Source organism: Magnolia sinica, chromosome 4 (genome assembly GCF_029962835.1).
Source record: "Magnolia sinica isolate HGM2019 chromosome 4, MsV1, whole genome shotgun sequence".
Lineage (NCBI taxonomy): Eukaryota > Viridiplantae > Streptophyta > Magnoliopsida > Magnoliales > Magnoliaceae > Magnolia > Magnolia sinica.
The window spans coordinates 22279555-22304368 of record NC_080576.1 but is presented as its reverse complement, the minus strand read 5'-3'; the positions used below and the strand labels follow the sequence as shown (position 1 = coordinate 22304368).

At 40.2% G+C, this 24814-nt stretch overlaps 1 protein-coding gene across 5 annotated transcripts; it reads left to right on the top strand.

The window, feature by feature from the left end:
• Positions 1-357: 357 nt before the first annotated feature.
• On the top strand, positions 358-23736 carry LOC131242756 (protein FAR1-RELATED SEQUENCE 11). Of its 5 annotated transcripts, XM_058241604.1 has the most exons (7): positions 362-449; positions 532-579; positions 1152-1244; positions 12858-12943; positions 20348-21359; positions 21812-22255; positions 22925-23736. In XM_058241604.1, the coding sequence occupies exons 5-7, from the start codon at positions 20382-20384 to the stop codon at positions 23537-23539; spliced, it is 2037 nt and encodes a 678-aa protein (XP_058097587.1). In that variant the 5' UTR covers positions 362-449; positions 532-579; positions 1152-1244; positions 12858-12943; positions 20348-20381; the 3' UTR covers positions 23540-23736. The 5 variants fall into 5 exon arrangements, with proteins under 5 accessions (XP_058097585.1, XP_058097587.1, XP_058097583.1 ...); XM_058241600.1 differs by lacking the exon at positions 12858-12943; XM_058241601.1 differs by lacking the exon at positions 12858-12943 and having other exon boundaries at positions 372-449; positions 1191-1244.
• Positions 23737-24814: the final 1078 nt, after the last annotated feature.

The window sequence follows — 24814 nt, the reverse complement described above, 5'->3', positions numbered from 1 at the left end:
GACCGTCTATCTAGCGGCCACCACCGTGCGGATCGGATGATCCCAATCGCATGATCAGTTGAGGGTAAAAAATAAAAGACAGCAACCGGTCGATAATGAGTTAAGAAAATTGATGTATGGTATTGTTTTATAGGTGCGATTTTTTTTTTTAAATAAGGGTCCGTCGATGATACTGTGGACAGATGGACGGTCGAGATTGATACATCAAGGGCCACGTGTACCATGGAGACCCGCTCCACCGGATCGTCCCACTCTCTCCAGAGGAAATCATGGTGGTGCGTACAGTTAACACCGCAAGCAGTAACCGCGCAGGTTAGCCTTATCATGCGTACAATAAGCCCCAGGTATCATAAGCGCATGTTAGCCCTCATCGTAAATTATTATTTTATCCTAGCTTTAAATTCCTTTTTCTCTCTCCTCCTCCCTCTCTCGCCATGGATCTATGAATGGTAATCTCTCTCTCCCTCTCTCTGTCTCTCTCTCTCTTTGTAATTTTCTCTCTGTAATTTCGAGCTGTCTATCTTATGCCAGATTTAGAGGGCATGGAAATGAGAAATGCGGCGTTTACATTCAATATCGGTAAGACATTTCCTACCCTCATATATCCTTTTCGATTTTATTTTTTAAATTATTTTATTATGGGTGATTTTAGTTCACTGCAGGAATGACGATTTTGTGCTTTTCCAGCTTTGTTTCGATTCCTTTAATGTGGTTTTGGGGTTTTCTTCAAATCGTCATGATAGAGAATAACCGGTTTTTTTGTTTTTTTTTTTTTTCGATTCAAATTGGAAAATGGAGAGATTTAGTATCTGGGTTTTCTATTCTTCTGTGAAAGTGACATGTCTTTTAATGGCGTTGTTAGTAATTTTATGTCGATGGTGAACTTCTTTCAATTTTTTATTGTTTTTCTTTCCAGTGGGAAGTTGTAGAGAGAATTTGTATCTGGGTTTTTATTTTTGTCGCAAAATTCAATAAAATTGATATGGTTTTTTATATCCTGATGTTGTTGGCGGTCTTTCTCTGTTTGGTGGTGAATTTGATGAGATTTTCTGTTGTTTTTTTTTTATGGGAAGTAGAAGTACAGTTGTTTGTGTATTTTAGCTGTTCATTTCCTTGTTCTGATTGGCATTTGTTTGTCACGATATATCTAGGATTATTTGAATGATGATACTTCTAGCGTCATGTTTTAGGAGCTTTAATTGGTGTTATTTGCACAAACAAAAGGCAGGTTGTTTTCTGAAAGGGTACGTTGAATCTATCTTTTGATTAGTTTATTTGAATTCCTTAGGTTATTTCATTTATTGGAAGGTTATTATGATTTTGCACTTTCCTTTTAGGATGCTGTACCGTTTGAGTATTTGCTATTAATTGATCGGTTATGATGCTTCAGTGTGTACTTTGAAGCTTTGAGTAGTTCATTGATTAATGTCCTTTCAACTAGTGTAATTAGAAAATGGTGGCTCTTTATTTATACATATAGATGTCCATTTAGTACAGACTCATGGTGTTTATGTGTGTGCCAGAACTTGTCTGTGCTTGTATAATGGGGTACTGTTTGGCGACCAGGTCCATGCGATTGTGCCACGAACCTAGTTCCATCTATGATATTAGGATCCTAAAAAAAAAAAGTACCCTAGTTGGATACATAGGACGATGGTATAGGATCTCCCTTCCCCTCGACTTGCACTCTAGATCTACTGGGAATTTTCAACTCTAGATTTGTTAGTCATTTGGATTTTAATTTTATAGCAAATCGTCCAATAAGGAAACAGATTCACCTTGTGATATTGTTCGGGAAGTAGTTTGACTCTACTATAGTTGTGACTTATGGGCAGTGATTAACGTTGCTTCCCAAAAGAAAAGTATTGTAGTCATGAGCGGTGATTAGTACTCTTGATACCCATACCCGAGAATCTGGATTTTGAGGATTTACCAAATCTGGTCCTTGCTGTACTCAGTACTTGCACCCATATTCGAATAACATAGAATGACATGGTAGCCAGGAAATGAATATTACTCCAACAGTACGCAATTCGAGAATTGGAGAAGAATCACTTTATGCGTTATGATGGGTATCGAACAATATGCTATGTGCCTTCTGTGTCAAGTCATGTTAGCACAGGTGCAACATGTCCTAGCTGGTCTGAATGTAAATTCCTTTAAAGACAGAATTAAACATTGAGTTCAAAGGTGTTTTGGTGGTGGATACTAAGAGAGATCTTAGTTTGGTGATTGATTCCAATGCGAGTAAAATCAAGCACACTTACAAATGGTCTGTCCTGATGATATGGTTGTGGTAGTTAAACTTGCATGGAAGTTCACTTAATAGCCCTAGGAAATCTCATATTGGAAGGAGTTATCGGAGATGATAAGGGTGACGTGAACTAAATAGTTTTGGGTCCCTTTGGAATTGATGATTCTAATGAAGCAGAGCTTAGTCTTGAGGGGGGCTTGATCCTCTTCAAAGAATCTTTCTCTAGGCTGGTCACTGGTGATGGTAGTGGGAGACTCGAGAGTGCAATTTCTTGGGTGTCCAAATCAAACCAAACTAAGTAGTTTAGGGGCTTCTAGAATTGATCCTTTTTTTTTTTGGAAGAGTAATGGAAAATTTTGTGAAAGACCTGCAAACAAAGTAGGAATATAGTACAAAACCTCCATTCGAAAACCAACACTTTGACCACCTCCATAACTGACTTGACCGAGCAAGTGGAATTCCTGAAGCATCTGCTATTCTTTTCTTCCCAAATCACCCACCATAATGTTGGCAACGTTAATAGCCAATCAGATCAGCATCTTAATTACACATGCAACACATGTCGGAATAACCAAAGATCTCTTCAGGAGGTTATTTATCATCAAAACCCAGTTTTTACCCACCAACCAAGTGAAGGTTGCTACTTTGGCAGCGCACCACAAAAATAAAAAATAAAAAATGATAAGCATGCCCTCCCTCCTTGGATCGCACAATCTTTGTGCTGGATCAGCTTGTAGGACAACCAAGAATCGACCTGAGCTAGGTGAGCATGCTGCAGGTGGGCCAACAGGGCAATAAATTTATCCATCCGCTATCTGATAAACTTCTCTTGCAGAGATGGGACCAAGAGACAGACAAGCCGTGTATAGAATAGCAACTGCCACACTTAAGGCCCTGAAAAGGAGCAAGACTAACCAGATTTGGGACTTCAAGATGCAATGGGGAGTCACCACACCAAATATCTTCCCAGAATTTGCTCTAGATTCGTCCCTCACGAAAAGGAGATGCCTCACCAAAGCTCCACTCTAATTGTTGAAACTGATTTCCAGATGTGGGAAGCCCTATACAAAGAAGATCTCTTAGTTTCCCGCCCACTCTCCTGAAGGTCGTACTTACTAGCAATAATCTCATGGCAAGAGCTCCCTTCTTCAGTCCCAAAGCACCATAGCCTTTGCCAAGGAGAGTAATATTCATACCACCCAGGTCCCGCAATCCCTCCTCACCTTAAGTCACAAGTTTGCATGCCTCCTCTCAATTCAACAAATGGAACTTGTTTCCTTCATCAGATCCTCTCCAAAGGAAGTCTCTTTGAGCTTGTCCAATCTTTCACTTACCGCTTGAGGGCACTTAAATAAAGACATGAAGTATAACGACATGTTGAAGAAAGCTGATTTTATTAGAGTAAGACGACCATCTAACAAAAGGTAGCGGCTCTTCCACTTGGATAACTTTCTTTCAATTTTCTTAACCGCCTTATCCAAAAGGTTCTTGGGCAGCTTACCTACGCATAAGGAGAGCCCCAAATTATTGGAGGGAAAGGAGCCATCTTTGCATTTGAAAATAGATGCTAAATACGAGACTTATTTATATAGGTGAATTCACAAATTTCGCTTTTTCCCGCATTGATCTTCAACCCAAACACTGCCTCAAAACACATAACCACTTTCCCAAATTGCAGACCATAAATGGATCTGCTTCACAAAAGATGATTATGTCGTCGGCAAATTGAAGATGAGATAACCGGCCCCCTATTTTAGCCACCCTGAAGCCACTAATAAGACTGGTCTCTTGGCCTTTAGCTAGAATGTGACTAAAGGCTTCCCAGTAATTAGAAAGAGATACGGAGAGAGCGGGTGCCCTTGCTTTATCCGCCTAGACGGTTTGAAGAAACCTTTCAGGGAACAGTTCACAAGCACCATAAAGGTAGGGAACCTGACACAAGCCTGAATCTACTTCCTTCACTGGCCCTTACTACCCAATCTGCCCAACATGTAGTCTAGAAATTCCCATTCAATGTGGTTGTAGGCCTGCTCTACATTGAGCTTACAAATAATTTCTGATTTCTTTCCTTGAAGCAAGAATCAATGCACTTATGAGCTATGAGGGTATTGTCCAGAATTTGCCTTCCACCAACAAAAGCCTTGGGTAAATAATATTCCCCAACATGTCTTTAAACCTCGAAGTGAGAATTTCTGCCGGAATTTGATTCGGGGCCCCCTATCAGACATTGCTCTAAAATCTTTCAACTCCTCTGCTCCTTCTATCTTAGGAATTGTAGCAATGAAAGATGCTCCCATCTCTGGGATAGATCGACCTTCGTCAAAGAACTCTATGATGAAATTCATCACTTCGACTTTCACCATGTTCCAAAATACTTGGTAGAACACAAGAGGGAAGCCTTTAGACTTGAGCGCTTTGTCTTTCCCCAAACTATCCACATCTTCTTTAACTTTGGATTCGGAAATGGGTCTCTCCAACCACTAGGCTAAGTCTTCCGGTATGCTATCGAAATGGAGCTGCTCTAACCTCAATGCACCTAATGGTCTTTGGATAAAAGCTTCTGGTAGTATCCCACAATCGCCTCACAAACCTTATCTTTCTTATCAAGTCTTGCACCACCACCATTAAGGAGCAAATCCTGTTGGTTTAGGCCCTCATTGATGCTATGTCGTGAAAAAAAAAAAAAAGTGTATTCCTATCTCTCTCCAACCAAAGTGCTCTTGACCTTTGTCTCTACTTGATTTCCTCTTTAAGATGCTTGGAATAATCCAATGAGAGAATGGACCATCTTTCTTTATCCTTAGGAGATAACTCACTCCATTCTTCCTTTAAATTGATAGCATGAAACTCATCCAGCATATACCAACCATCGCATTCTCTTTAGCCCCAAAGAACTCTCTGTTCTAGACCTTTGGATTTTCCTTAAGAAGTTTCAATTTCTTAAGCAACTTGAAGCCAACCGACCCTACTACTTGGTATGAGTGCTACCATTTATCTACTAACTCAGGGAAGCCCTTTGTCTCCAGCCACATCAACTTAAACTTGAACGGTTTGGGGCCCCTACGCCTAGTTTCAACCTAGAGAAGATTATGAGTCCTCTCACATGTGCTAATGGAAACCGGTCCATCCATCCCGCATTGATTAGAAGTCTATCCAACTGTGGCATGATTGGAGAGCTCTGGTTGTTACTCTAAGTAAACTTTGGCCCCTGCCATAGGAAGATTAATGAGCTCAAACCTCTAGATCTAGTTGGAGAATTCTTTCATACCCCTGAGTATCCGAGATTCTTAAGATTTCTTGTACATGGACTGAGAGACATTGAAGTGCCCTTTAACTCCTCCCAGAAGCTTGATCTTTGCTCTACCTTGCAAGGACCATGGACTGTTGTGAACAACCATACGAACCCAGAAGAAATTTCAGTAAGAACCACCAAGACAGAGAACTCACTGCACCAACTTTCTTTCTTGTACCAAATGTTGGTGTTCAAAGCCACTAGAATGCCCCCCGAGGTCCCATTTGCATCTAGACAGATGAACTCTTTCGCCTTAAGACCCCAAATTGAGCCCACAGTCATTATGTCAAACTAGGATAATTTGGTTTCTTGAAGAGTGACTTGGGCTTTCGTCCTCTTACACAACCTTGATTTGGGTTCGTTTGGCCCTGCACCTCAGCCCTCCAACTTAGAACATTGATTGGGATATAGATCTTGCCCTTCTGCTCCTGATTGCTGCACTGGAATTGCTCCCCATCTCATACTGCATTGAGCTTTTGAGTCTGTTTAGTTCCCTCTACTTAGAAAGAGTACGCCTCATCGATTGCTTGATACTCGAGGAACCTCTTTACTTGATGAACTTGAAAAGAGCCACTGCATCATTGTCACATGCCTCATCGAGCTTGTGTTAACAAAATGTTGATAGTAGGCCCCCTTTTGTTTGCACCAATTGCCTCAAGAAGATGGTCTACGCCATTGACTTGGACCTCCACCCCGTTGATTGTAGCTTGTAATGAAGTAATGTCCAAGGCCTCCATGTCGTCGTCCCCCACTAACGCCAGTTCCCCTTCTCCTGGCATAACTGCTTAAGCACTTGCTAGAGCCCTGGAGTGCCCATCATGCTCAAACTTGTTATCCCTTGCTACATCTTCTCCTTCGCCCCAGAAAATTGACATGGGGATTCGTCGCTTTAAAAATTGACCCTATCTTCCAACGGTGCAATGATAAGATGCCCATCCTGAGTACAACTTCTCTTGATCCCCTTTGGAGAAGGAATGAAGCTATCCTTTTAAAGGAGATTCACATAAGGCCCTCCTCTACTGTAGGGAAGTAAAAATCTCCTCTCTGGAGGTAACTAAGAAAGGTCGGGGTCCTTGGCACATACTGATGTCAAGACACGTGTGACCTCTAACTCGCGTGCAAGAACCAATGCAAGAGAGTTATCACGTGCAGTGACATGCATCGAAGATCGTCGGCCTGTTGGTGACAACTCAGTCCTCAAGCTAAGCATCTTAAGCTGTGGAGGGGTCACCTGGAATCATCGTAGGGCTCGAGGTGATGGTTTGCCTCTTAAGAAGACCACCTCTCACCTTATTGTGCGACTCGCTAGAGGTTTAGACCCGATCCAACTCCTAGTTCCTATTCAAATCCACTACATAAGCCAACACTTGAGGAGAGTCTCTAGCTACAGTTGGAGCCTCACTCCCAGCCCTAATCATAGCTTCAAGAGTAAATATCTCGTTAGCATGAGTGGGAAGGACCACCATGTGCGACTCACCTCCAATAGCTACGCAATAGGGATGTAGAGCACACAACCCGCCCAGATCTCCTGCGAAGTACCCAACACCTAACGATGGATAGGAAAGCTCCACCTACCCCCTGACCTTTCATCCAAGAACCACATCGTGTCGCTTCTGTTTGGTGCTCTGCCAGACCACTAAGGATGAGCACCTTCCCTGCAACTCTCTCCGACTAAAAAAGGTCATTGGATTTCTTCGCGCCACATCGAGGCCTCCCCTCCCCTACAGGGAACCCCCCATGACACCTCCTTTTTTACCTTCAAGTCTTCAATTAGAAGCAAATCTCTCCTACCCTAAGCATGATATCTCCTGGTGCTGGTAGTGCTTTTCTCCTCTTAATGCATAGGTGAGTGGCACTGATGTCTTCTCCCATCTCAGAAGCCCCATCAATGGCCTTGATCTCCTCGATACATTCCCCTATCACTATGAAAAATCCCATGTTCCATTCCTCCAGGGGGATTCCCCAAATCAAGTACCATGCGGTCTCGGTCCCATGGATAAAGCCATCTTCCCATTTACAAATGGAGAGGATCAATCCGTCGTTAAGCAACACAACGGCCAACAACATTTAGTCGATATTGGTGCCTAGTTTTACTAAAATCCAGATTTTGTTAGCCTTTAGAGGTTTAATCTTGTAGTCACAATCGTCCAACCTGTAGCAGGCCTTAAGCCAGACCCTTATTTGAGAAAGCTGAGCCCCCTTTCCTTCATCTCCACCATGACTGACCATTGGAACAAATCTCTTGCTTTCTCCACTACCGTCAAGTCGGCGCAAACCTTAGGCCTCGATTCTGTGTCCTTCCTCCAAACCTATTCCCCCTTGCTTTAACTTCCCTCTCCAGTTGGAGGTGGGAGGTATCGATCCCTGCTTGCACTTCCTTGAAGGACCTGGGCTTCTCCCCCACAATGGCCCTTCCCGAAGATCTGCCAGCCGTCTCCACGTCCTTTGATCTCCTTCCCCCCTTCTTGATCTCCCCAACTCCGGCTTCCCCAACTTCTTGTTGCCCCCTCTTCTACCAGCCTTCACCTTCTCCTCTCGATTTGCCACCTCTGGACTGAACTTTGCCCTCTTCACCAACATCTTCCAACTACGTCGCTATCATATGAACGAAAGCAATACCCAAGGGAGCTCCTGACCCTTGGAATCGAGGGATTACCACCTCCATAACTTTGCTTGCCCTTCAAAATACCCTAGAAAAATTAATCGGCAACCATCCTTCAAGGCACCCCTTGACGAACAATGTCCAGATCTCCTTTAAGGTGGACTTCGTCTTCCCCTTCCTCCCCACACCATGCCCCCTCTTGCATCCTACTTGAATCCACCCATTTCCGTCCTCAACTTCTCTCTTCTTCCCCCCTAAAACATTAAACCCACCTCCCTCAACCTCCTTACCATTCTCTTTCACCAAATGCCGATGCTTTCCCTCATACTTACTACCCCTCTCTAAGATCTCCCTCACCAATGTGGATTGCTGGACTCCTCCTAACCTCCTTTTGGTCTAAATACTCTCTCCTCTGGCGTCTGATCTTCCTCTATCAACACTTCTTCAACTTCCAATTGATCTGCTTCTTGCTGACCCACCCCCAACTCACGACGATCCTCGCAAGCTTCAAAAATCTCTCGTGCAAGCGCAAGAATATACTACAATGAAGTAGAGAATAGAGCCTTGAGGTGGGGCTTGACCTCTTCAACTAATCTTTGTCAATGCCAGTGATAGTAGAGGGTGACTCAAAGTGGGTAACTAGGTCAAGTTCGGAACCTGGGAGGTTCACTCTCATTTTAGATGAGATCAAAAGCAATACATAATCCTTCATTGTGCCTCTAGAGAAGCAAATCAGATGGCCGATGCTTTTTATTGGTTTGTCACATCTAGTCTTGATGGATATTATATATTGATCGATTAAAAATGTATATTATATATTAATTCTCTTCTTCATTAGAATTGTTCTTACCTGTCAAAATAAGCAGAGTTTCTTCGTCATTGCGAGGAGGGAACTTCCCTGTTTGGTACCTAATCTGTACATGTGGGGCCCATAATTGGTTTATCTAAGGTAATTGATCGGACTTTCCCTATCATGGCTGAACCTTGATATAAATATAATATATATATATATATATATATATATATATATATATATATATATATATATATATATCCCACATTGGAAGATACTGACCATCAAATCTCTGTCTTTTCTCCATTGAATGTGGACTGTTAATGCATTTCTGCTTAACCACGCATTTACATGCCGACAATGGAAAGGTGGGTCCCACATGTATAGATTAGGTACCAAACAGGGAAGTTCCCCATTTGTAATGAACAGGGAACTTAGCCTCATAAAATAAATAAAACAAAATGAAGACATCATTCATTGTGGAGCAAACAATTGTTGTAGTCAACTATGTTCTTTGCCCAATAGAACGCTTCTCATTCTTACATGCATTGGTAGTGTGTAATAAGGGGATATTATGAGATCTTTTTATGTATAAATAACAAATGTTGGCATCAACCTCATCCCGTCCTCAACCCCCCCCCCCCCACACACACACAAAATTGTTTTTTACTCCGAAAATAATATCTTTTATATATATATATATATATATAGTAGAGAGAGAGAGAGAGAGAGGCATGCTCACCTGCGCACGTGTCATGGGCCCAAAATCCGAATGGTCTATGTGATGCGGCACCCCATGAAACCCCCAGGGACCAATTTTCACCATGATCCAAAACTCTGGTGGGCCATAGCAAAGAGAGATGCAAATCACGGGAGGAAAATATTTTCTTTTGCCATGGCCACCAAAGTTTTGGATCAGGGTAAAAGTTGGGCCTTGGGGGGTTTCATTGGGTGTTGCATCACATGGACCGTTCAGATTTTGGGCTTACATCACGTGTGATGAGTTCTCACGAGAACTTGTGAGAACCGGGGCGCAGTTGAACATTGGGCTATATATATATATATATATAAAGTCAAAATTCCAAATATAAAAAATCACTCCAACTAGGTAGACAAAATAGAAATTCCCACTAAGACTATTTAACTAGCATACCCCTCCGGCTTAATTTAATTACAAAACTACCTCACCATGTAGTTAACTAAGAAACGTATAACTTCTATATCCCTTCAAAGTTGGTGACCCATTGCAAATTTTATTATTATTTTAATGTAACGATTTTATCATAAACATGCCAAAACAGCCAAAAGTCTACAAGACGGCCCAAGATACAGATGAAAGGAAGCACTCACCTATGGCCTTGATATTAGAGGCCCAATCTTAAATATCCAATTTTGCCCTCCTAAAAACTCCTGAAACTAACCGCTACAATTACGAAAACACCAGTTATTCCTCTCTCCCCATAAGGCCCAAATGCCTACCAATAAGGACAATCTCCATAGCATCCTCCCTCTTTTCCAAATCCCACCACCATGCCAAGAAAGGAAAAGATCCTCAATAGACTCTGGCATCACCCACAACACAAAAATGCCCAAGAATCTCCCAAAGTCCACTAGCAAAGGAACAATGAATAAAGAGATGGTCAATTGACTTCACATTCTTGCATATGCAACAAGCAGACATTGGTGATCATCATCTTCCTCCTCCAAAGGTTATCGATCATAAGAACCTTATCCTTCTAACCACCCATTCCAACTTACCAAACATATGAGGAAAAGGTCCTTGCTAGCAACTTTCCTAAGTCGATGAAGAAAAAGGTCTTCGCTAACATCCTTCCTAAGATGAAGTCTTTATGATCCCTTTGCAAGCATTCTCTCACAAAGCAACAATCAATAGGCATGTGTTTGATTCCATCATGGAATGTGAGACTTTCAAAAAATACACATGCATATCTATATATGAAAAACTGATATTGCAAAACATGGTAAGGGGCTCCTTCATGACTATCCCTGATGCATCCAGGCCCCAGGTTACATATGTGATCACAGGAAGCCCAGACTAGGCCCCACCTGATATATGTGTGGCTGAGGACTGAGTCCATACGGTTTGAAGAGAATGTCCAAAATAACCCTGCGCATGATCATACATCAAAGTTTGTTGTACTGTACCCAAACGGCTGTGTAAGCAGTCCCATAGAATTTGGAAAAATGTTTTTACTGATTTTAGAAGCTTCTCATAGTTGCTTACTTTCCTATTTAGTTTGGTGGTCCATGTTTATAATTTTAAGTGGCTTATGATATGTCATAGGTCTAGAATTAGAATGAGTCCAGATCTAGTAGACCTTCTCTGCACAAGGTTCTCTAAAAGACCTCAAAAACCGTTCCTATAGGCAGTTCTCTACTATTCATGAATGAAAAGTAGATCTGATGTCTTTTCTTTGCAGACAGTAGCAGTAAAGGGCTTGGTGTGTGAATACTGGCATATGGCTAGTAGTCTGCTGGCTATGGACCCACAATCCAATCTTCTGTTCCCTCTGCATCTTTTGGGTTATTTATTTATTTATCCATATCTGACATAGATATAGGATCAAATCTGCAATTTGGTTGCATGAATCCCACCTTGATTAAGTAACGATTGTCCCAATGAGTTCACTTATTCACCAGTAGTAGTGGCCAGTACTTTTTATTCTTTTTCTGTCCATGACTTGACAACTACAGTTTGCCTTTTGTTGTTCTGAGAAAGGTTAAAAATCAGTTTCCATGTACCACATCCGTCACCACTGAAACCCTGGTATGCATCAGCTGATACAAGCCAATACTGACTGATGCACAAAGTTCTGTGGAAGTGGGGCAAATGGCTGGGTGATCCAGATCATTGTTCTGTTGCGTTCACCATGGATTGACTATTCCCTAAAAAACTCATTCATATCAAAATCTTAACCATGATATGTCGCCAACATAGATTGTTAAGAAGTTAAATACAATAACTGCATATTCAATTGAATTGGACTCCCAATCTGAAATTATTTTTGGGAACAGTCCATCACAATGTGACATATCACAACAATGGTCTGAATTACTCCATCCCTTCCCATGAGCTGTGCCATTTGATTAAAAAAATGGGCTCTAAAATTTTTTGTTTCATAACCTTTCGAAAAAGAAAGTTTTATTGAAGGATTCAATAAGTTGATGACGTTGCTGTAACCTACTATCACATATCGTGTAGCTATTTGTGGGCCCAGCTTGATGTGAGTGTGGCATCCAACCCATTGGTGCGCCTCACCATGAAGATAAAATGTACCAAAAATCAGGCTGGTCCAAACTCAAGTGGGCCACACCATAGGAAACAATGTAAAAATGTGCCCAAAACCTCCAAATTAAGTGGTCACCTTTTGGATTGGCCTGATTTTCGAGTGTCCCTTCATCATGGTGGAGCACACCTTCTGAATGGGTTGGATGGCATACATACAACATGGTGGGTCCACACACAATCTGATATTTTTCTATGGTGGGTTGAACTGGGAGCGGAGTTGTTGTACTGGATCACCCAGGACTGAAACTGGTATATATATACTGGTTCCAGCTGCTACTTTAAACCATGGTTCTGACTTCTGAGACATCAAAGCATTGCCAAAAAAGTTGCAACCCTATTTGCAGTGGTGTAACCACCAGACTGGTGAGGATGGTTGCACAGAATCTTGAAATACGTCTGGAACTAGGCCCAAAAATTTCGTCAAGCAGATCATCCAACCACAGGACTAGCTGCATATTTTTTGGTTGTTGTTAACCATCCATTAAAATTTCCTATAGATTTTACAGTTCGATCATCATATTGATGTCATTTTGGGGTGTGGCCTATCAAAGAGGTAGAACATCAATTGAATGGTTGCGATTAATGATCACACTTTTTGGGTTTTAGGTGCTGCTCATCATAACTTCAGCAGTGCACGTCAACCTATTATTTCTTAAAACGCGGTTGTAAATCAATTCCAGACTGTCCAATTGGTAGGCCCCTTCCTGGATGGAGCACTACCCAAAATGATGATGGTTGGTTTGTCTTCCTCGTCTATGAGTTGCCTACTTTTAGATGCTCAAAATATTCATGATTGGAAGTTTAGAGGCATTTATTCTGTTGAGTTTTGGACTAAGTCCACTAAGAAAGGGTGAATTTTGGACTCACTTTGATCCAAGTGGCAGACTGTACATTGGATGGTCCAGATGGACGATGAGCTGATGAATTTTAAGGCGTATTTGGATTGCGAACAATATCAAATTTATAATGCAAATGTGCCATCTTTACTTTTTTGTTTTTGGTTACAACGTTTGTTTAAGCACATAATTATGCGGTCAAATGCAAATCTAATAGGAGATAGGTAAAGGAATTTATAATCATTACAATTTTACCATGTATTGCAGTGGAAATCGCCTATCCAAACACTTTAATCAGTGTATTTTCTTGTTGATTTAACATTTCAGTAATGTAAAAGTATCATCATTACGGTTTTACCGGACCTATCCGAACACAGGAATTGTCGATCAAATTACTATCCTTTCCAGGAGACAAGTATTGTAATTTGTAATCATTGTATTTTTACAATACAATATGTAATTCGCAATCCAAACACGCCCTTAGCACAATTCACCACCCACGTGGTGGAAGTTGGACAAGCCTTGCAAAAGTTGCGGAATTTGGGAAGTTTGATTTTAGGTCTATCAATTCATGGGGTAACTTGCAAAATGAATAAATGGTGTTGCTGCATTATGATAATTCCAGATAAGTGGTATTTTGTACATAAACTCACCCCCAAATAGCCGGGGTAAGGTTATGATGGTGGTTATGATGGTGATTATGATGGGAAAACATTTGGGGATGGTTCTAGAAAAGATTCTGGGAAGATCTTTGGTTGGGGAGGAGTAAACTTGCGATATCTTTCTCTTGTCCTTAATTGGCAGCTTCTTGAAAGCATATTGTCATTATTTCTGTTAGGAGCAGTGTTCGAAATATCGGTATTACACCATGTATCGCACCCTTGGGATACAGATACGTATCAGTTATCGCAGGGGATATATCGTTTGTATCGCGTAATTTATCGCACGTTTTGGGAAACATTGGGAAAATTGTTGAATTTTTCAATGAAATTTCAAGGATTATTAAAAAAGACCTTAATACACACTTTTAAATCATAAAATCTCAAAAAAGAAGTGTACATAATAGGTTTCTTTGTAAAGGGTCCTAAGCTATGCACTAGCAGGGTCCTACAATGTTGTCGAATCGCATGTGCAATCGCATTTTTTTTTTTCAAAAATTTATATATATATATATATATATATAGGGAAAAATTCAAAAAATTGTAAAAAAAATATAAGAAATTGAGGAGAACTTTTCTAAGTTAATAGATAACTAATTTTACATATTTAAAATACATTTGAAAGAGAGAAAATAAATTAAACATCAAGTCATCCACATTCAACAATATAGTTAACAAGAAGTAACAACAAAATCAACAAGCTATTTATTTATTATGGTTGAAAATCAACAAGCTATCTTCCTTGAAACTTAAAAGTGCTTGAATCTTGATCTTCCAACTTCCAAGAGAGAGGGAATGTAAGAGAGAGAGAGAGAGAGGGATTAAGATTACTTGCAAGTAGGAAATACAAGAGAGAGGGAGATTAAGACCAGTTGTAATTAAGAAATGTAAGAGAAAAATAGAGTAAGAGAGTTTTGGAGTGAGAATATTGCAAATGGAGGAGATTTGAAAACCTTTTTATAGAAAAAACGTTATTTTTTTTGCAAAAAAAATAAATAAAATAAAATAAAAATTCAATGTGCCATGGCCAATATGCGATCGCATATGTTGTATGTGATCGCATACATCGCATATGCAACATATGCGATCGCATATGTGCCAGATCGCATATGCCATGATCACATATGCATATGGATATGTGCATATGCGATCGCACATGAAAACAATGGGATCCTAAGCTATGTGTTGTCAGTAGGCAACCCATATCCAATGGAAATTTTATTTTCCATCCAACAGACTATTTAATAGAGATTGGTAGATTCCTAATTGTAGGGCCCACTTTGATGTATGTGTATTACATCCACACCGTCCATACATTTTTATGGCCAATTTTAGGGCTTGATTCCAAAAATGAAGCAAGTCCATGGTCTTAGGTGGACCATACCACAAGAAACAGTTGTGATTGAATCCTCACCATTAAAAACTTCATGGGGGCAACGGAATGTTTATTTTCCATCCAAGTTGATGATGTCACAAAGACCTGGATGAAGAGACCACAAAAATATCAGCTTGATCCAAAAATTTTGTGGCCCATGAGGAGTTTTCAATGATCGATTACCATTGTTTCTTTTATTATGGCCCACTTGAGATGTGGATCTGCTTCATTTTTTTGGATCATGCCATAAAATGAATTTTCAAAACTGATGGATGGTGTGGATATAAGGAACATATATCAAGGTGGGTCCTACTGTCAGTGATCCCACCCACCTTGGTGAATCGGGGGTTCCGCTGAAGTCACACTCGTCTTGGTGTGGGTAGTACCCAATCCATGCACAAAATGGAACATGGAATGTGAGTGGGACCCTAACTATGGGCCCCACCATGATGTTGTGTTGTATCCACACCATCCATTTATTTGGAGAGATCATTTTAGTGCATGATCCAAATAATGACGCTGATCCAGAGCCCAAGTGGACCCCATCACAGAAAACAATGGGGACAGTGATGCCTACTGTTTAAACTTAAAACCATTTCTAGGGGTTCACCATGATATTTATTTGAGATCCAACCTGTTCATAAGTTCAACCAAATATGGAAGAAAGGAAAATGAAAATATCAGCTTGATCAAAAACTTCTATGGCCCCACGAAGTTTTTAAAGTTAGGAGTTCAATCCCCACTATTTCTTGCTGTGGGGTCTACCTGAGCTTTGGATTTGTCTCAGGACCTAAACTAATATTTAAAAATGGATGGACGGAATGGATATACAATATATATTCATGAAGGCAGGCCCCATCGAAAGGGTCGTACCAACTTTAGTGCAATCGAGTCACACTAAACCCACTCTCAGGAGCGGATCGGGTGTCACGGGTAATAGCTTAGTGGGTGTCACCCTTATTGTAGGGCCCACCTTGATGATATGTTGTGAATCCACTCCGTCCATTCATTTTTACAACCCATTTTAGGACTTGGTCCTAAACATTAAGCACATCCAAATCTCAAGTGGACCACACCACGTGAAATAGTTATGATTGAATGCTTACCATTAAAAACTTTCCAAGGCCTATTTTAAAGATATCAGTAATGTTTATTTATCATGCAACCCGTTTATAAGGTCAAACAGAACTCGATGAAAAAAAAAATACAAATATTAGCTTGACCCAAAACTATTTTGGCCTACAAAATTCTTTGAATGGTCATTCACCATTTTTTCTAGTGGTATGGTCCACTTGAGATTTGGATTTGCTTAAGTTTTGGCACAGAGTCCTCCAATGATATGAAAAAACGGATGAGCGGAGTGGATTTGAACCACACTCATCAAGATGGGCCCCACACGGTAAGGTTGACACCGAATAAGTTGTTACCTGCGTAACACCTAATCCGCTCCCTAATTTAAGAGACCGATAGAGGTAGAGCTTGAAAGACTCTTCTCCGTTAAAGGCAGTTCAAAGTCCGCAACCGCGAACCGAAATCCTCGCCGGAAATCCGTAGTTCCCAACCCAAAATTACTAAAAATCTATCCCAAAATTCCACCCTTTTTTTTTTCAAATCCTAACTCGAATCCCCATAATTCCCAGCGAAAATTTGGTTTCCTTCCAGAACAATTATTCTCAAAGAAAAAAGGGGGGATTAGGGTGTTTCTTACTTGATTTGGCGATTTCAACCGCGGCCCACCAAATCTAGTCGAAAGGGACTCAAATGTAAGAGAATTGTTTTCTATATTTTTGGAATTTCTGGATGGGAAGACGGAATTTCTAATATCGTGCTATGTATCTTCAATATCAGCCATATTTGACGATATTATGCGATATCTTGTGATATATCTCACGATACAAAGAATTTTGGGATTTTTTTTTTTAAAAAAAATAATTCAGATGGCTTCTGAGGGGTTTCGTATCGCTGGCTTGCGATAACAATAATATCAGCCAATAGTATCAATATTATGAACACTGGTTACGAGCAAGATAATGTGGAATTTAATTTTCTGACAAAATTTGAAAGATGAGGAAATCAATGATTTCTCGAACGTTCTTTTGATTTTGAGGGAGATTGGCCGTTGTTCCCAATAGAGAGGACATGTGCATTAGTGCATAAGGCAAGGGTCCATTAGTAGAAATTTTCCTCCAAGAGTAATGCAAGCAGGAATGACCACAAAAGGCTTGCAATGAAGATGTGGGACCCAAAAAGCCAGTTTGTAGATCCTATTGCCAGTTCAGTGGGACTCATATGTGGAGTTGTGTTTAGAATGTGGTTGTAGTTTGCTACTTTGGAGTCTTTATTTAACAATGATTTTGAGGGATTTTGTTGAAGTTTGAAATTAGGACTCTTTGTTTTCCTTTAGTAATAGTTTCAGGTATGAGTATGTGTCATTAAATCATTAAAAGTTCTCCATTTTAGGAGATCTGTCTCGAGGGATCTTTAGTAGGATGTTAAGCCATTGTTAGTTTTCTATATTGGGAGATTTGTCTTAGAGATCTTAATAGGATGTATTGAATAAGAAAACAATGAACATAAGAGAATAAAAGAAGTGGAGAGATTTAGGTCCATGTATGTGGTATTTGGGTTATTTTTCTTAACTTAGCATATATCATCTTTGTAGATGCCATATGGAAATTAAAGGACAAAAAGAAGTGTGAGTTTTGGGTAAAATCATTGATTGAAAACTGGTCAAATCAAGTAGGGACTTTGTCAAGTTGACTCCGTTGATCCACCTAGGCGCAAAAACTTGGCCTGAGTTAATTTTGTGTAGAAGGTTACTAAAATCAAGAGCAATACTTGGCATCAATGTTGTCAAATTTGTTATCGTATTGCAAATCATAGTATGGGTTGAATCATATCGGATCACAAATCGTATCATAAATCGTAAGATTTTTTACAATTTTCTAAAAAATTGAAAAATATATAAATAAATCAGATTTTTTTTCTTCTATCTTCCTCCACCATCAGTGTGCACCAAGTAATACCATGTCATGATAGCATTAAAGGATTCTTAGTCCTTTATTTTTTGTCTTCCATGGAATTTTCCTTATAGAAACGCACAAGGGTCCTTTAATAATTTATATTCTTAGTACCTTTCTTGAATGTAGAATCAATGGAAAAGTGACCTTTGATACTGTAGACTGACGAAGAAGATATTTTTATTTCTAAGCATCATTCCATATTACATATAAATTAGCATGATCATAATCATCCAAAAAGACATTACAAGTAAATCATAGAACAATTTGGTGTTTTGCCCAATTAAGAAGTAAGAAATTACAAAAAAAAAAAAAAAAAAAGGTACACGATTTAACGTTGAAGAAAATATATATCATTTAATCTCTTATAAAGAACAAATAAAAATAATTTACCTTTTCGAAACGATTCTTAAAGCCTCCACCAATTAAAAAACATAAAATGAAAGCCAAATGAAGCTTAAAATAGAATAGAACAAGTATAATATGAATCGTAAATTGGGATTTGAAAATTGTGGGATTCATGTAAAAGCTTAAGATTCGACTAAAATCATATATCGTAAATCGTAAGATTTTGACAACACTGCTTGGCATAGGCAAATGATTTTTCTTTTCCTTTGTTATAATGTTTCTAGGAGTTTCTTTTTTATTTCAATTCATTGACAATTAATAACCTTAATTGGATTTTACACCTATTTAATTTCAAATCATCATATTTCATTCCCTTTCTCCTTTCCTTATCATAATCTTTTACTTCTTTATTGGCCAAGAACTTTTCTTATCACAACATTCAAAGCCATGATTGAGATTCAACACAAAGCTACACTTCTTCAAGTTAGTTATGCTCATGGTGCTTAGTGGCTTAAGATTACAAACCACTAGACGATCTTGGTTTCCCAATCAAAGGAGATTTTCCTATTGAATGTGAATGATTTTTGTTACTCTTTCAATGTGTTAGTTGGTAGATTTTTTTTTAGATAGTTGGGATCCCCCAATCAACATGACTTTTGAGCTATGGATGCTCCACAATATGTCTTACATGATAGATGGTTGAAATCTAATTTGGGCGTGCTGTATGACTGTTTGGATCAAGGACAATGAAAAAGAATTATACCTCATTCACCGTTTTAGTACATTAACCTTCTCTCCTTGAAACGCCTTTCAAATAAATAAATTAAATCTCCCCTAGAGACGTATTTCACCCCTTGAACAACCGATGTTGTGCACTTGGGGCCCATTGTGCTGTGTCAATGAGAAGCATCAGCTGGTGCTCTTTTTTTTTCCTAAAGTTTAACTGAAGCTATATTAGACTTGGTCAAAATTTATGAGACTAGGTGAAGTCACCTCATTGGCTTGGCTGAGTCTTTGACTCATTGGTCCACTGAGCTGAGTCCGAGTTCCTGGTTTGGAACAATGGAGAAAATATTATCTTGTAGAGGGAGACAACCCTAGAAAATCAGCCTCTTTGAATTGTGTGGTTGATGAAAAAATCCATTCTCCTCTTTCTTTTCTTCTTTCCATCTATCGTACATGACAAGCATTCATTGATGGTCATTCTTTTGTTGGGGATCCCTGCCCTGTGTGATTGTATAGGTAAAGCTGATTCTGCCATGTTTGACTGTGTTTTTCTACAAGTGCATTAACAAGATTCTTACTGTGGACAACCTCTAGAATAGGCAACTTTGTTTTCCAGCATCTGCTTCATTTGTGATTGGAAAGCTGCTTGGGAATTGGCAAACCACCTTTTCCCTCCCTTCCCCCCTTAATTTCGAGGCAAACGTCTTTTTTTCCCATCCAGATCTTGACATTGATAAGTGGGTCATGGATTTAGCTTGGAGTCGAGTGAATTGCCCACTGCCTTCGATTGGGGATTCTCTCATGTTCTTGTAAGTCTGGCTTTTGGGGTTTGTCTGCTTGTCAGTTTTTCTTTTGCTATGGTAAAGTACCATCATACATCAAAAGAAAATTATGAAATGCTGCACACATTTCATGACATAATACCAGTTTCTCCTCTCTTATGTTATGCTATCTCTAGTCAATGATTTTTGAAGAATACGACTGTTGAAGAACTTACTGTCCTTCCTGTTATCAATGCTATATGGGCGGGGTTTGTGTATGCGCGTGCATGTGCATGTGTGTTTGTTATTGTTCTTCAGTTTCTCAGACATATGATGTTTTATTTGTTATAATTATAAAATGTTGCTCACAGGTTTTGCTTCTGATATCTTGGGTCTCCCTGAAAGATGTCAGAAGAAGCTAGGCATATGATAGAAGCTTATGATGATCCCTCGGACCAAAGATCACTATCTTTGGATGAGACAAGCAGCACTGAAGAATCACCAGAGGACACAAGGCTATCACTAGAAACCTCAAATGATGCAATTCCATACATTGGCCAAAGGTTTGTTACTCATGATGCTGCTTATGAGTTTTACAGTGAATTTGCGAAGCGATGTGGTTTCTCGATTCGCCGCCATCGAACTGAAGGAAAAGATGGGGTCGGTAAGGGACTTACGAGACGGTATTTTGTCTGCCACCGTGCTGGCAATACACCGATAAAAGCATCAAACGAGAGTAAGCCACAGAGAAATCGAAAGTCATCACGTTGTGGATGTCAAGCATACCTGCGCATCAGCAAAAGCATGGACATGGGAGTCTCGGAATGGCGTGTTACAGGCTTTGCCAACCACCATAACCATGAACTCTTAGAACCGAATCAAGTGCGCTTCCTTCCTGCCTATCGCACCATATCAGAAACAGACCGAAATCGCATCTTCATGTTTGCAAAAACCGGTATTTCTGTGCAACAAATGATGAGATTAATGGAGCTAGAGAAGTGTGTGGAGCCGGGATATTTGCCGTTTACAGAGAAAGATGTGAGAAACCTATTGCAATCATTTAGGAAGGTGGATCAGGACGATGACAGCATTGACCTTCTTAGAATGTGCAAGAACATCAAGGATAAAGATCCAAATTTCAGATACGAATTTACGATAGATACAAATAACAGGTTGGAAAATATTGCTTGGTCATATGCTTCATCAATCCAAGCATATGAAGTTTACGGCGATGCAATCGTTTTTGATACTACACATCGTTTGACTGCCTTTGATATGCCTTTAGGGATCTGGGTGGGCATGAACAATTACGGCATGCCTTGCTTTTTCGGTTGCGTGCTTCTACGGGAAGAAAATACACGTTCTTTTTCGTGGGCATTAAAGGTAAAAATGGTAGTTATGTCATTTCTTCATGCATGCTAAGACTATTACATGTGCTTTCCATCATTCATGAGCATTGATTACTCAACAGTGCATATATCATAAATGTTTGTCATTCTCGACTGCCCAGATTGCGGTCAACATTTTGGATGGAGCATATCCCGAACTAGTTGATGCAACAATCTGAACCATCCAACTGGCACCAATCAAATGGATGATTAAAAATGGTCATTTATAAATATTTAATGGCATGTATCAAATGGTTAAGAGCATCTTTAGTGTGATCTTTGGGCTATGCTCTGTGAATGCTGTCACCAATTGGGGCAGTTTGGATTGACATGCATGTGTGCTATGTGCATTTTGGAGGAATCACCACCATTTGAGAAATGATGGAAAATGCATATAGTAATCATGATCCCTTCGTGCTTAATAATAAAGCTTGTTGTGTATGTCAGGCATTTTTGAGCTTCATGAATGGAAAGGCGCCACAAACGATCTTGACTGACCAGAACATGTGTCTTAAAGAGGCGATAGCCGTTGATATGCCAACTACAAAGCATGCTCTCTGCATTTGGTTGATTGTGGCAAAGTTCCCATCTTGGTTTAACGCAGTTCTTGGAGAGCGATACAATGAATGGAAGGCGGAGTTCTATAGGCTTTATAATTTGGAGACAATAGAGGACTTTGAACTAGGATGGAGGGAGATGGTCAATGCTTTTGGACTCCATACGAATAGACACATTGGCAATTTGTTTGCACTCCGGACTCTTTGGGCGTTACCATACTTGCGAAGCCATTTCTTTGCAGGAATGACTACAACAGGCCAATCAAAGTCAATAAATGCTTTCATTCAACGGTTCTTGAGTGCGCAGACCCGACTAGCACATTTTGTGGAGCAAGTATGTCCCGCCTTAGAGGAATTGCAGGGCCACCAAAAACTTGCTTAGGTGCATGATTCAGTATATGGGGCCCATAGTTTGGTCTTCCAGACTGTTCATCTGATGAGCTCCTCTCTGGATGGGGGATGCCCTGAAAATATCCCAGATTGGAAGACGTTAGTGCCTATTCGGACACACTTTGGCAAAGGGGGGTTTTCCTGCCTGGTTTTTTAGTTTACTTGACGAAAACCAATTGGATTGATTTTCGTTGAGTTGACTTTGTAGCACCAATTTTCATCAAGCGAGGGATGAGACAAGGTTTGCGAAAGTACATCCAAACACACAACGCAACCTGGGATTTGGCTCAAAAGTCTGTTTAGACATCAAATGCCTCTTTTGAGGGTGCATTTAAATGGACCCTTAGTCCTTTAGTGGGTGGCCTATTTAATGTTGAACGTAGACTGTTTCCATAATTTTTTACCCTTGATTGTCTATATGTCAGCCACTGTTTGAAGATTTAGGCTGAGTTTCTATGACATCTCACATCCACACCATCAGATCGATGGTCCAACCATGGGTGCCACATGTATGGGATCCTGTGCATCATCATCATCTATATATTTGCCAAGGCTCGGCATCCTGGTAACTGCACATTTACAAGCTGACCCCTGTATCACTTTCTTCTTGTAGGTGGCCGTTGCCGTTGATTTTAAAGATCAAGCAGGGGAACAGCAAACCATGCAACAGAATCTCCAGAACATCTCTCTCAAAACAGGGGCCCCAATGGAATCACATGCAGCTACTGTTCTTACACCTTACGCATTCTCTAAGCTCCAGGAGGAGCTCGTCCTAGCTGCACACTACGCATCGTTTCAGCTGGAAGAAGGCTGTTTCCTTGTGAGGCACCACACAAAGATTGATGGGGGACGGAAAGTGATTTGGGTCCCACGAGAGGAGCTCCTTTCTTGCAGTTGTCATCATTTTGAGTTCTCAGGGATCCTTTGTAGGCATGCTTTACGTGTCCTATCAACCGTCAACTGCTTCCAAATTCCTGATCAGTATCTACTGATCCGTTGGCGTCGTGTCAATGCATTGCCTACAAAGCTCATCCAGACCACTCCGGGTGAACATGCTGAACGGGTTCAAGCCTTGCAGTCTATGGCATCTACGTTGATCACGGAATCAGCCAAGTCAAAGGAACGATTGGATATTGCATCCGAGCAATTATCCATCCTTTTGTCTCGCATAAGAGATCATCCTATTTCTGCACAAGGTATTAGAGAGATGGCCCACAAGAGTCATTGATCCTAGTAAAAAAGGAAGGTGTTGATTTTGCTGACAAGGCTTCATATTGTTGTAACCATGCTGAAGCTCTGTTCTAGTCAATCATGAAGGCCAGCGAAAGATGGTTTTCAGTTTGTTAAGAGAGATGACAGGGTAGTTGCCACCAAGATGGTGGGACGCGAGCGGTTGTCCAAGAAAATGAAAGATTGGACCGGATGGGGTGGGGTGGATGGGGTGGGGTGGTCGTATGGTTTGATTTGGGAGATGTATATTGTGAGAGTTAGAGCTGGTGTTAGGCTGATTGAGGATCATGCAATACTTGTTGCATTACACATTTTTGTAGCACATGCAGTCATATTACGCTCTATTGTCGTTCTTACTTTTTGTTCTATGCCATCCTTCATTTTTCCTGTTTCTTTTCATTCTCAATGATGTGCACTATCATGCATGTGTTTCTTCGGGAGGTGTGCAGAGAGTTTGTATGTGATCAGCTATTTCAGTTACGGCCCTTTTGTTTCACTAATTACCATGGTAATATAAAAGAAATGTGCAATGATTATAAATTACTCGTCTACCAACAACATCTGCATTTGACTGTCGTTTCTTGTGTTTGGTTTTTTTGTGGTAAAAAATACTGATGGCATTTTTTTTTATACTTAGAATATCAAGTAGTCATCACCAAAATGCAGATGGTGTTGTTTGTATTTAAGATTTTCACAGTAATGCTGTGAAGAAGTGTAGTGAGTACGAATTCCATTATCCATCTCTTGGATGCATCTGAATTTTATGACGGATTCCCATATTTGGTTTAGCGGTGACAAAAATGTACTAGGGTAATTGACGAAACAAACAGTCTATTAGTACAACTGGGTCCTCACCATGGATGGACACAGAAAAATCCCCTAGATTGGGAGATCATGGCCATAGAATATTTTGCCTATTTTTGGTTTGAATGCAACAGTTCCTATATTTTCATTCTTAGCCAGTGTTTGTTTGGCCATCTATTGAATTGTAACGATACTTCCATCTCGTAGGGTTTTAGTTCATCTGCCACCCGAAGATTGCTTCATAATATAAACGGTTTGGATTACTGAACTATGGACCCTACTTACACAAACTCAAAGCCTGAATGGTACTGAACAAAGATTCGCAGGACGCATGATACCTTCTACAGAGCAACTGCTGCGATGCAGCGCATATTGTTTCGTTTGGATGGTTTTATTGTGAGCCAGATTCCTGTATATTGAAACCGTTGCCTCATGCGGGCCACCTGTGCTGGATCCAAGCCTTTTCAAG